General features: G+C 38.2%; 1 protein-coding gene across 7 annotated transcripts in view; it reads left to right on the top strand.

Annotated features, from left to right (window-relative positions):
• The window catches only part of arhgef1 (Rho guanine nucleotide exchange factor (GEF) 1), a 44493-nt gene that overhangs the window by 15530 nt on the left and 16617 nt on the right, over positions 1–12346 (top strand). For 6 of the 7 annotated variants that reach the window (XM_085291571.1, XM_085291570.1, XM_085291569.1 and 3 more), the window contains exons 2-10: positions 2975–3061; positions 3171–3284; positions 5977–6075; positions 7244–7286; positions 7397–7502; positions 9093–9233; positions 11004–11033; positions 11858–11966; positions 12162–12231. In XM_085291571.1, coding sequence (XP_085147697.1) covers positions 3011–3061; positions 3171–3284; positions 5977–6075; positions 7244–7286; positions 7397–7502; positions 9093–9233; positions 11004–11033; positions 11858–11966; positions 12162–12231 — 763 coding nt within the window. In that variant the 5' untranslated portion in view covers positions 2975–3010. The remainder of the gene's footprint in view (positions 1–2974; positions 3062–3170; positions 3285–5976; positions 6076–7243; positions 7287–7396; positions 7503–9092; positions 9234–11003; positions 11034–11857; positions 11967–12161; positions 12232–12346) is intronic. The other variant, XM_085291566.1, reaches the window with a different exon arrangement.

The raw sequence follows: 12346 nt of genomic DNA, 5'->3' as shown, positions 1-12346 counted from the left end.
GCCATAAATCAAATAATGATCATCTACACAGTCACATTTCCTTATAAACTCTAACCACTTAGTGAGTTATTTGTTCCTACTTAACAGACAACATGCAAAACCGCATATGTGAGCAAGTTTACAATGGCACAAAAAGTGTACTTAAAGTATGAAAAGACACTGAGAAACTCTGTGGATTTCATGAATCTTTTTTTTTTAGAAGAAGCTAATATAGTGAGTTTATCAAATATCTTACAAATTACAAGTTATGTAACTACATTGATGTAATAATCCTGAGAATTTAATATTGCTATAACAGGATATTCTTGTCTACACTGGTTAAAAAATAGTAAAGGTACAATTACCGGAGTATAAATGGCGATGCAAAGCTGAATAGCTGACACCTTTTCATAGTTTGCACTGTATACAGATTATAATAGGAAACTTGCTGTAAAAAGCACAACACTTATCCAAATCTGACTGTCTTTAGTCTTGACTCTGGGCTAGAATAGAATGTAAAGCTCTATATCATTAGTCCCTCCTACACTAAATACATACAGGTACTATGCTATTTAAACAAAATTAAATAGAAAAGAATGAATGTAAATGAGTCCTTATACTAAAGAGGTGCTAGATGAAACGTTCAAATATGCTTCTTGCTAACATTTGGTCATGACTTTCTCTTCTTTTTCCCCCTCCTATGTTTTTAAGATGAATCAGTTTTTAACCATTTTGTCTCTGTACTCACTGTGCCTTGTGTTCTCACCTAACACTACAGTGCAGCTTTTTAACGTGTGTTTGTGTGACTGTGTGTATGTAATTGGGTGTTCCCTGGTGGCGGCTCTGGGTCTGCAACCTTCAGAGGACTGAATACAAGGGCTGTGTGTTGTTTGTGTGTTTTGGGGAAGAGGAAATGGTTTGGGCTGTAAAAGGGTGCAGCTAAATTGATGTACTTTTTCCCATTCATCATTTTCTAAAGCAAAAATTAGAATAAACCTTTTATTTCCAATTACTTGAGCTGCATTTTTAGACCTGAAGAGCTTGTGTCCCAACTAGAGGAGAGATTTCTGCAGAATGTTTTTACTGAACCCAACACAAGTCTGGAAAAATAAGGGACAAAATCTGGACACACTTCAGAGAATGTGATATTTTCCAATGCATGTTATACCCCAGGGAGAATTGAAGGAAGAAGTAGAATCCAAGGAAATCTCTCTAAAAAATAAAAAAGGAACAAGGTTGAAAACCAATATTTAAAGCCTGTTATCTTCAAGTCATCAGCCAGCACTGCATTGCAAACAGCCGTATAAATCACTGTGTGGACTCCAGAATTCTTCCTAAACCTATCATGAGTGAACACAGTTTGTCACAGGGTCCATAATTGCCTATTAAATAAATTAAAGGTTCACCTAAGAAAAGTGGGAAAACTTGAACCCATACCCTGGGTTTAAGAGTAGATGGCCATATAGTTTCTCAGTAGATGGTTCAAAAGCCTCTATCCATAATGGTACTACATGGGAGATGCAACAAGGCATGGCTGTCTTATTCATCTATAAAGGCCCCATAAATGCTAATGTATACAAGTTTTGTAGCAGCATATGCCACCATCCATATGATGTCTTTCCTATTTCAGCAGGGCAACATTCAGTTCATGTTACAACAGCACTGGTCTATGGAGGGAAGAAACCCTGGTGCTAAACTGGACTATGTTTTCTTATTGAGTAAAAATCGTAAAACAATTCCCCTCAATTCCCAAAAGGTTGAGTGTGGTTATAAAGGTACTCACTGTAAACTCATAAGTTCAAAACGATTACAGCCTCACCAAAATGTAATGCATCCCTCACTCATTATGAGCCAACCAGCTGACACACAGATGGATATGTATAAGTAGCTGCTCTCCTCATTTGTGCAAACGGATAGTAAAGGTCAAGTTACTAACTTAGTTCCAAAAATACAACTATATGTGATTAGCTGTCTATCAAATTGTTACCGGGGGCACCTCTAAATGGATTTCCTAAACATTTTGGTGCTTTACTCTAGAGATAAGTTTTTGTTCTCATGTTCATACCTATAGTAAGTTTAGAATCACGTTTAACATCTTGATCCATACTCAATAATCCAGTTAAAGTAAATCCCAGAAAGATGATTGTGTTCATCATTCTATTTTGATTGTTATGCAACTGTACTGTTTATAAGGTTGGAGAAACCTGCAGGGAGCTGAGACTGAAGAAGTCAGTGATGAAACATTCTCCCACGGTGCCTCCAGATGAACAGAATCAACTTTCTGGGAATCACCAGTTAACGAAACTTGTATATTTAAACACAAACTTCACACAGAACAGGAAGTTTTAACCCAGAACTTCGTAGAGTAAGGCAGCAGTACTAACCACACCTATCTTGTCTAATTTACTTTTTTTTTAAATTTGTGTTACGATGGTGGCAATATTAACACAGTCTCATAAAGCATTGTCTTCTAGTCATTTAAAAAAACAATTTTAAATCAAATTCAGAAATACAGTTAGCAATAGTTCCTTTTAAAAGAAGTAGTAAGGACATTCATTTAACAGGTATTAAATTTAAAATGAACAGATCTTCTTTAAAAACATTTATAAATTTTTATTTAATAGCACTCATTGTTAGTGAAAAATAAATAATGCATTGAATTTTTGTGACTTTCTTGGATTGTATGAATGGGATTCTACTTAAAGCAGGTCTCTGCTTCTAATACAAGGACCCCACAACTATTATGGCCCATCAGGATTGTCTCGATCTCTCCAGAAGGCTGGTTTAGAAGCTGTGACATTTTCCCCCATCTTTCTGCTTGAACTTGTAGAACACTGGGAAAGTTCACTGTGTTTAAACTGTCATCTGGCTTTATGTCTGGCTCTGCTCAGTGGGAGCCCAGGACGTCAAAGAGATACCCTACCACTTCAAAGTATAGCACATAACTTTTGCTAATTGTTTTGTTTTCTTCCCCTCCCTGCCTCTTTCTCCATAGCAGGGTGTGTCTGGACCTCAGTGCTCTAACCCAGCCATGAGCATCATCGGGGCTGAGGATGAGGATTTTGAAAACGATCTGAATGAGGTGAGTGCAGAAAACAGTGGCACATGAAGGACTGAATGTTACTTGATCATCATATCTCAGATAAGTTATTCCATCTCCTTTTACACCTATTTATTTTTGTCTGTCTCAGTACGTGGAAGACCGGTCCAACACCTTTAACCAAATAGAGCAGTTGAAGAGTCGGCCGACCCACCTGCTGGTTTTCCTGCAACATGTCATTCTGCAGTTTGACCCTGCTCCCCTGGTGAGAACTCACATTATGCAAGGTCCACTACAGCCAACAAGCTATATTAAACTGAGATAACACAAGCTTCCACAGAGCAGCTGCTGTTAACAGATATTTTTACAAAGTTAGTGACGATAATGATGAGTAACTCTAAATGTAGAGTTAGTATATCACCTTTTAGATATGATCTAATCATGAAATCCAAATCATAATAGTCATCAGTTTCTGTCTGGCTTGTGTGAAACACATGAAACAGCTATTTTGATGTCCACTGTACCTCAGTGTGGATTAAGACTGTTTTACCTATGAGTCCAATTTTACTTTTCAGAGTTAATATTTGGATTTAGGATAAAGGTTAGAATTAGTTGTTGGTTGGGGTTAAATTGGAGACCATGGAATGCATAATACCGATGAGTAACCCCCATGGGAATAGAGAAAAAGGTTTGTTTGAGTGTGTATGTCAGTGCTGATCAAAGGCATGCCTGTCCTTTTCCCTTTATTCTGCATGCAGAGAACATGACCCACCCAGGTACTGTTACACGTTTCACACCCATGATGTGCTCCATCACCCCCCTGCTTTTCCCTCATGTTTGTCACGACTTGAGTCGTGTAGTCTGTTAACAAAATATTTGTAATTCTGCAGCATTTAAGAAAATGTGGTTTGCATCAGTGGTTGCGTGCTCAATTTGCTTTGGGGTTATAGTGCGTCCACTAGACAAATGCAGGTTGGGGTATGTGCATGATAATCTCTGGAGGGGACAATAACTACTTTATGGGATACTGTCATTAGGATTCAACTATTAAATTGATGTCAGTCATTTTGTGTTAGACATTAGGGGTGCAACGATACACAAAATTCACGGTTCGGTTCGATACTTTGGTGTCACGGTTCGATATTTTTTCGATACAAAAAAATGTTCATGCATTTTTAATTTGTCATTTATTAAAATTATAAATATATATTTTAACTCAAAAGTACAGTTTTTAAATTTAACCCTAACCCTTGTGCGTGTTTTTTATTTTGACAGCGAATGCGCACCTGCGGACCACTTATGTGCAGCCCTGGTTATTTAGCTCGTCATATTGCAGCCACAGAAATGATTTTGTCCATGAAACCATAAAGCTGCACTTTCTTTTTGCCTTATAGTCTGATTTGTCATAACTTCTCCGTTTTGTGGTAAGCTTTTCTTTGGCTGTCACTTCTTCACCCTGACCTGTCTTATTTGGCTCAGCAGAACTGAAATGCTTTTACACGCGCACTCACATAAGCTCAGCGATTCTCTGCGCGATCAACCTCTCACATGTTTAAGCTTGCTGCGGGAGATTTCACTTGTCATGTTTGCATAGTAAGCTAACGATGAATAAGACGATGTCAGAGGAATTGGTGCACAAATTATCATCACTCACAGATCAGTGCTGTCGCTCTCTATACACAGTTCGCACGATTGCAAAGTGAAAGCAAAAAACAAGTGCAAATTCAAACGCGACTTCAATATGTCACATATTGACAGTGGCTCACCGATGCCAATGACATAATTACCCAGCTACATTTCTGAAAGAATGCAAAAGCATTGACATATATTTTTCCTTCCTACAATAGCCCGATGGGCAGGGAAGAGATAGATTTTGGTACCCCGACTGAAAAAATCGCTAGCTCCGGGACGTCGGGCTAGCGATATTGCGAGCCCTGTATCTGATTGAGGAATCACTCATCTTTGGAAAAGAGAGTTTATTACAGAGAAATGGCTCTTTCCAAAATAAAAGCTATACTATCCGCTTCTTCTGGGCTATATTCTCAGCAGCATAAGGAGAATCATGTGCTAACAGCTGTCTAAATGACTCGGCTAAAGTTAGTAGCATGCTTGCTTTTTTTTGTCTGCTTCCACTTGTCTTTGCACTAGGATGATGTCGGCGTAAATGTGCAGTCATATTCGTTGTGTTCCCACTAGTGCTTTCAGGTTAATCTCGTTGAAATGACCTTAACGCCACAACACGGCAAATCTCCGTTAACGAGCTACCGCCGATCGCTCCGTGCATGGGGCTAGACGGCCAACACGTTAACGAGCTAACTGCGCTAACACACTAGTTCACACCAATGAGGCATTGCATGGCACATCCAACATACTGTTTTACTTTAGTCCATGACTCGCTTACCTTCAGAGTCATACGTCACATGAAAACCAAAATAATTCCAAACGCCAGATCTGAATGAGGTTCAATTTGCCTGTTGCAAGGAGAGCTTAACTTCTGTCTCGCTAGCTTGCCCTGCGCTCTTCCTTCTGACTATGCTGTCTGTGTTGAGCGCTCAGTGGATCTGCGCTGGACAGTGCAGCCTAGGCGGAGTAGTCGAACACAGATTCACTGAGCGCTCAACACAGACAGCATCGTCAGAAGGAAAATTGATAAAATAAATTACAAATGTTGTATTGTTCGATACATATGCGTACCGAACCGAAAGCACTGTATCGAACGGTTCAATATCGATACGAATATCGTTGCACCCCTATTAGACATGTAAGCACACTGAGTCAAACTGAAGTTGGGTTTTTATGTCTGGCATGCCTTTATGTGATGTAGGTGTTTGTGATCTTTAGTGGTCATGTCAAATAAAATTGTGACAGCTGTGGTCATAAATTGGCACAAGTAGTTATTTTAAAAGATTTTGGAGCTATTCAGTACTAAATAAAATTGTCTTTTTCCCAATTGTCAGCTCTGTTACCTCCATGCTGAGCTCTTCAAAAACCTCAGTGCCAAAGAGACCAAAAAGCAGTTTGGGGATTTTTACACAACCTTCTTGGACAAGGGTGCAGTAAGTAGCAGACTACTCAACATTTCTGTCTTTTTTAAAGCCGTCTCGATTATCAAAAATTGGCCCAAATGTTTATACCTTTCATAGCCAAAATAGAGATAAAGATGTAAAGCTTGAAACATTAAATTTATTGCAGACTTCATGCAAAAAACAAAAAAACAAAACACAGAACAATTCAGTACAGAGAGGGAATGAAGTCACTCTGATAATTAAATACAAAGTATTTTATACCCTTTATACTCTTTATCTTATCTGTCCTTATTTACCTTTTGCTGTAAATGGAGTTATAATTGCACTGTAAAAAAAAATTGATAACCACTAAAATGATTTCTTCCCTCAGATTCTTTTGGCTCATGGCCTGGATGATCAAACTATCAAAGTTCTGCTTGCATGATTTGAAATATACCCATAATAACAGACTGTAGGGTTGGCTCCCTGTCTATGTATTTTTAGATCATTGATATTCTCTTAATTCTTAGGTTTAAACTTATCTTTGAGCTTCTTAACTTCAAGGTTAGTAAGACAAAAGTAGCCTTTGTATGATCAGTACAATATTGTGTTTTATTTTTCTAAAATTATGAATTTACTGAGCTGCTCAGCTCAATAAATAAGATGAACTTATGAGAGAGGAATCCATTGTTTTTGTTTGCTTTGTCTGTACAGTATCTGTCTTGCACACCTGGCCCACATTACTGTCCGTTATATTTGCTCCTCAGAGCTCATGCACTGTACATGTCTATCAGTTGAGTCAAACTCCCTGCCAGCCCGTACAGCCTCACAGCTTCCTGTCGAGATCGTGGGAAAGCCCTGTAGAAGGAATCATCTTCGCTCAGTCCCTCCTTTCAGGGTGAAAAAAGGAGGGACTGAAAAAAGGAGGTTAACCCTCTGTTAACCTATTGACGTAAAGTTGGCCCATGTGGTTATTTTCATGTCAATGACAGAGCTGACATGAGCACAGAGCATCCCCCTTTGGAGTATCTGTTTTTTCTCTTATCTATATTTCCTGTGTTAAAATGCCACCCTGTGGTGACATCTAGCTACTGCATCACAGTGTTTTACAAAACAAACTGAGAATCCATACTGTCAGTTAGTCTGAATGTTGTCTGAATCGTATCTCATTTTTCTATTTTTCGCTCTGTATCTTTTTGTCATTTGCTTCACATTACAGGTTCTGAAAGTGGCAGTACCAGCTCACGTAAACTCTGAGTTGGGTAAGTTATTTTCCAGTGATGTTTATAGATATAAGTCAGTGCATTGTTGTTTTGTTTCTCTCTAGTTTTTGACTCACTCTTTCCTTTCTCTTTTCCGTCTTCTCCCTAAGATCGATCCCGTCTAGATGTGCTCACAGATGATATCCAAAAGCGCTTTGTTCAGGACATTCAGAGCGTCCAAGTTGCTGAAGTGGCCAAACAGTTGGAGGATTTCAGGTGAGAACTCTACTCAGGCTTTACATACTTTACTAAATTGGCAAGAAGTTTATAAATGCACAACAAGCATCTCACAACATGATTAGAACATCCAGGGTTGGGATTAATGGCTGGTATGTGATCAGGAACATTCTTGAAACTTTGGTTAATTAATTTTTAAAAAATTACTACAATAATAATTACACTTTTTATTAATCTAAAGGTTGGTGTTGTTGGTGTTTCTCCTCACTAAAAAAAAGAAAGCTTCCGTTTGATGATCTGTCTTGTTATTGTCTTTGATACATTTTCAGTGAGTTACTTCAAAACAAGCTGAAAAATAATTTTCAAATTTTGGTCTCAAAAAGTTTATTTTGTTTGTTGTTGGAAATGAGAGTTAAAAGGTGTAACAACACTTATCTGGACACTGAGCTGCTTTAAATTACCATCTCAGTTCTTTTGCATTGTTAACCCAATAACTACAATTCTGCATTACTCAAGTAACTTGAAACAGTTTTTTAAAGTAATTAATTGGATTCAACTTCTAGGTCTAAAGCTATTTATGAATGTTAGTATTTGACAACATTCAACAGTTATGTGAACTTAACATTACTGTGCATATCCTGATTGTAGGTATGTAATTTATAAAATCTAGCCCTCCTCCATTTAGAATTGCAACAGTGACTAATACACATTAGTCACTAAAGGGAAGATTAATACAAAACAACCAGTGTTTACACATAAAGATTTCAATATGAAATCTTTATGTGTAAACACTACAAAAGGTTGTCTTGTCTTTCTCTATCCTATGTTAATGACACCTGTGCTTAGGTAAACAGAAATATGCAGGCCACTCTTTACCAAAATCCATATGAAGCACACTGATCTTACATTTGAGAGTAAGATGACAAAGGAAGGTTGAAGGTCATGGAGAAAAAATGAGTAGGTGATTCTATAATTTAATTTTTTGCCCATTTCTCAGTCCTAGATTTATGTGTACCTTTTTAATGAATTAGAAAAACATAATGAACTTTGCAAAAGTCTTGAACCACAAAAGTCTTGAACCACCCCTCATTTTTTATGTGCAAGCTTAAATTGAAATACGGAATATAAGGTAAAAACACAGTTTGAACAATTCAAAGAAACTTGAAAGTAAGTATTTGGTATGACCACATCTATCCTTCAGCACTGCGTAAACTTCTTTAGGCGACTTTCTTGTCATTTCTTTAAGTACTCTTCAGGAATGGTCCAAAGCTCTTCTTTGGATGCTATCTGCCTTTTGTTCACTTTTTCACCAAGATGAACTCACACTGCTTCAATGTTGTTTAGGTCTGACCTCTGGAGAGACCAGTCCATGACTGGTTCTATTGTATGTTTTTCTATCTGGGTGTACTTTTACTGCTTTAGCAGTGTGTTTGGGGATCACTGTGATGCTGACAAATGATGCTATTGCTACTCATACACTTACCAGTCGGTATTACATGGTGGATCAAAAGCTGACTGTGCTTTTCTGTTACTTTTGCACAACACTGTCTTCATTTTATCCTTTTAGTGTTAAAAGTTTGAGATGTTTTTGCTAAACTTGATTCTCTGCTCTTGCTCTGTGTTGCCTAGGCAAAAGAGGATGATGGGTATGACCCTCAGTGAGGCTGAGCTAAATGACGTGGACAGCCACTATCCCACCGACCGTGTCCCAACGGATATGAAGGAGAAGTCTGTTGCTGAGAACCTCCTAGAGAAGATGTCTGAGACACAGTGAGTTTTACTCCACTTTTCAACAAATATTTCAGGTATCCAGCCTCCACAAAGTGAAGTTCAAGTCATTTTCTGCATAGAGATTCTGCTGGATGTGCTTAAAATGCCAACGATTACTAATAATGGGTAACCACTTTACATATTACAATAATTTTTTGTTAGATGTTCTTGGGAGCTATTTTCTCTGCTATTACTTTCTGCTGTGCACATGAAGATGACTGATCTGTTGGCTAAAGCTGGTAGTTTTGTATTAATCTTCCCTTATCTTGCTTCTAAACTTCCTTAAAAGGAAAGCGTTAGCATTAGTCGTGCACAAATCCATTTCCAAACAGCTTATAAAGCAGGTAATTGATGAAATTAAGATGACAAGGGACTTGTGATTGAAACACAACAAAACAGAGCCAGAAAGACATGAGGAAGCGGAGAAGAAAAATGGAGTCAGTAGTGCCACGCTGGCAGGAAGGCTCTCCCCTGGCATTTTGCCAACTGAAGGAGGGCTGGTAGTGGGAGGTGGAGGGGGTAAGACAGCAGAAGAGACAAAGGAAAAGAAAGGGCCAGAGGGTTATCGATGCTGGATAGCTCCTGCCCTGAACACAGTTAAAGAAAGAAAGTAAGAGATCTAGGGGAAAGTTAATCTATCCTTGACCCCGTGGCAAACCACAATGTGTTATCCTCTACAAGAAATGAGTCAGACAGAGAGGGAGACGAGGCCAGGGAAAGGGGCAGAAGACTGTCTAACTTCATCTTGTCAAAGAGAGAAAAAAAAGATCAGCAGAAATGAAAAGAGGTGCACTGTGCACAAGCAGCACTCATCCTGTGAATATAACCACGATGAGAGTGGAGGAGACACAAAAAGCCTGCAAAGGAGTCTCTATCAAAGACGTGATAATTCAGTTTTGACTCACTCAATTACTATCACACAGTTGGATCTTTATCTCCAGTGCACAAACGAATCATTCAGCCTCACTCCATTCAGTCCTGCTCGCTATTCCTCTCCGGCACTCCCACACTCAGTCACCCCTCTGCACTCACACGCACACACCTCCCTCCATTCTTGACCACAACACAGTGACCTCACCCCATCTGTTTCTTATTGGTCTCTTTGATGAAGCGAACAAGGCAACCAGTCGATGTGATTGGATTATGCAAGGAAATCCCGAGGAAACCCCTCCCATCCTTTATGTTCATCTCAAAACATCAGTATCCAATTTCCACAGTCTTGCCTGCATGTTGCATCAGACAAACATGGTTAAATAGACATTTCCGCTGCGCTGGAGCACTTCTGATTTTGCTTTGCAGGCGGCTGACTGAAGAGACAAAGCAGGGCAGAGAATTTTTGATACTGAGGACAGCAGTTTGGTTTTTCTTTTGCAAATCGCCAAGTGTGCAGATTGAGTTTAAAATTTCTGGAACAGGCAGAAGAGTAGCTTTTGAAGCATCTTTTGCACTTTTAATCTTTTTTTTTGTTTTAGATTTTTAGTTTTTCTTTCCTTTTTTGGTGGATTCTTAGAATATGATCAATAGCTGCAGCTCTGACCCCAACAGCATAACAATCAGTTTTGAGTTGTATCAAGAAAAGCTTAATCACTTCAGATTCCACAGGCCTAAAACAGAGTTCATAGTTAGTCGAGCAAGAGAAAGAAAAAATGTTACTTAAAAGGAAGAGGTGAGTTAGATGCAGCATCAGAATTACTTTTGTTGTTTGTTTCTTTGTTTTGTTTTTTCTGTCTACAATAGTGACATCGCTGACACTTGTCTCTGTTCTTTCAGATCAACAGGTGCCTTTGATGAGGATAAATGGTGAGTCAATGGTGTTGTTGTGTATATATATTTTTTCTTCTTTGTGTAGCAGCTTTGACCTCTGCAAGCCTGGGTGTGGTCCGGCCAAACATTTGGCATACTGTTTCAAAATGTATGTTGCTGTAGAAGTATGTTAGAAAATCCAATCCAAAAATATATATTTTTTCTGTATTGTCACTGCACTCGTTTTTATTCTATTTGCATTAAATTTTTCTTTTAATGTCCTTACTAGACAATATATTCTCTTAGTGCATATATTTGACTAACCTTGTCATGCATGCCTTAGTGTCTTTAGGCTACTCTCTGAGGACTCCTCGTCCTCTTCAGTTCAAATTCTTTATTGTACGCCTTGTACTCAGGCGGCAGACTCTGAGAAACTGTGCAGTGTCTGGTAATGTGATGCACTTTTGTTCTATGCACATCCCCAGTGTCTCCTCCCTTTCCTAGCTCCTTTAATATCTCCTCAGCTCTTTGTGTCTCTTCTTTTTCCCTTCCCACTCTTCTGAGCTCCTCCTCTCATGCTCCTCCTCTGGACATCTGCAATTCTCCAACTCCCTCTTTCCTTCTAGTCTTTCATGAAGTTCGTCCTTTTTTTTTTTTTTTTTTTTTTTTAAAACCAAGTGTCTCAACTGTATTACTTGGAGATAGAATAAGCACACTGGTATTTTTGCTGCCATTAATGTGAGGACACATGCGTCTGTAGGGACTTTAAATATAAAAAAATATATATATATATATAGATATATATTCTGGGAATTTAAGCAAGTTCATTTGTTTAAAAACTATATATTATTATTAACACAAGTTTCTTGTTTCTCCACTAGCCAAACCATCTTTAATGCTGTGGTCTTGTACATGAAACACCTCGGGGTTAAAAACAAGGCAGCTGACAGTAAGAAGTCCAAAGGAGGTTTCTTCACTAGAAAGACTAAGGTAAGGTAAACTGACAGCATTGGTATCCTATTAGAAAGCTAAATAAATGCATCAACAATCAGAACAGTGCAAGGCAATTATTGGCCTGCAGTGTTCTTCTTAAACCATTTTGTAGTTGAATTTGTATTTTTTCAGCCTTTTGATCTTATTTTAATTTTACCTTATTTTTTAATTTCCTACCTGGTGATATTGCAGCCCAAGAGTAAGGATGATATCCCAAAGGCCAAAAGCTCAAGAGTGTTTCCTGTTTTACCAAACTGGATGGGTGTGTATAAATTTTTTTTATTTTTCCTGTGTTATAATTAATATACTAAACTATATAATATACTGACTTTTAAAATTTGCTAAGTGATGTTGATGAATAATGTGGATATGAAAAT

Source organism: Mchenga conophoros, linkage group LG11, assembly GCF_057382185.1.
Source record: "Mchenga conophoros isolate Kocher_MC1m ecotype Shallow Benthic linkage group LG11, M_conophoros_male_GT1.1, whole genome shotgun sequence".
Classification (NCBI taxonomy): domain Eukaryota; kingdom Metazoa; phylum Chordata; class Actinopteri; order Cichliformes; family Cichlidae; genus Mchenga; species Mchenga conophoros.
This window is presented reverse-complemented; position numbering and strand designations above follow the sequence as displayed.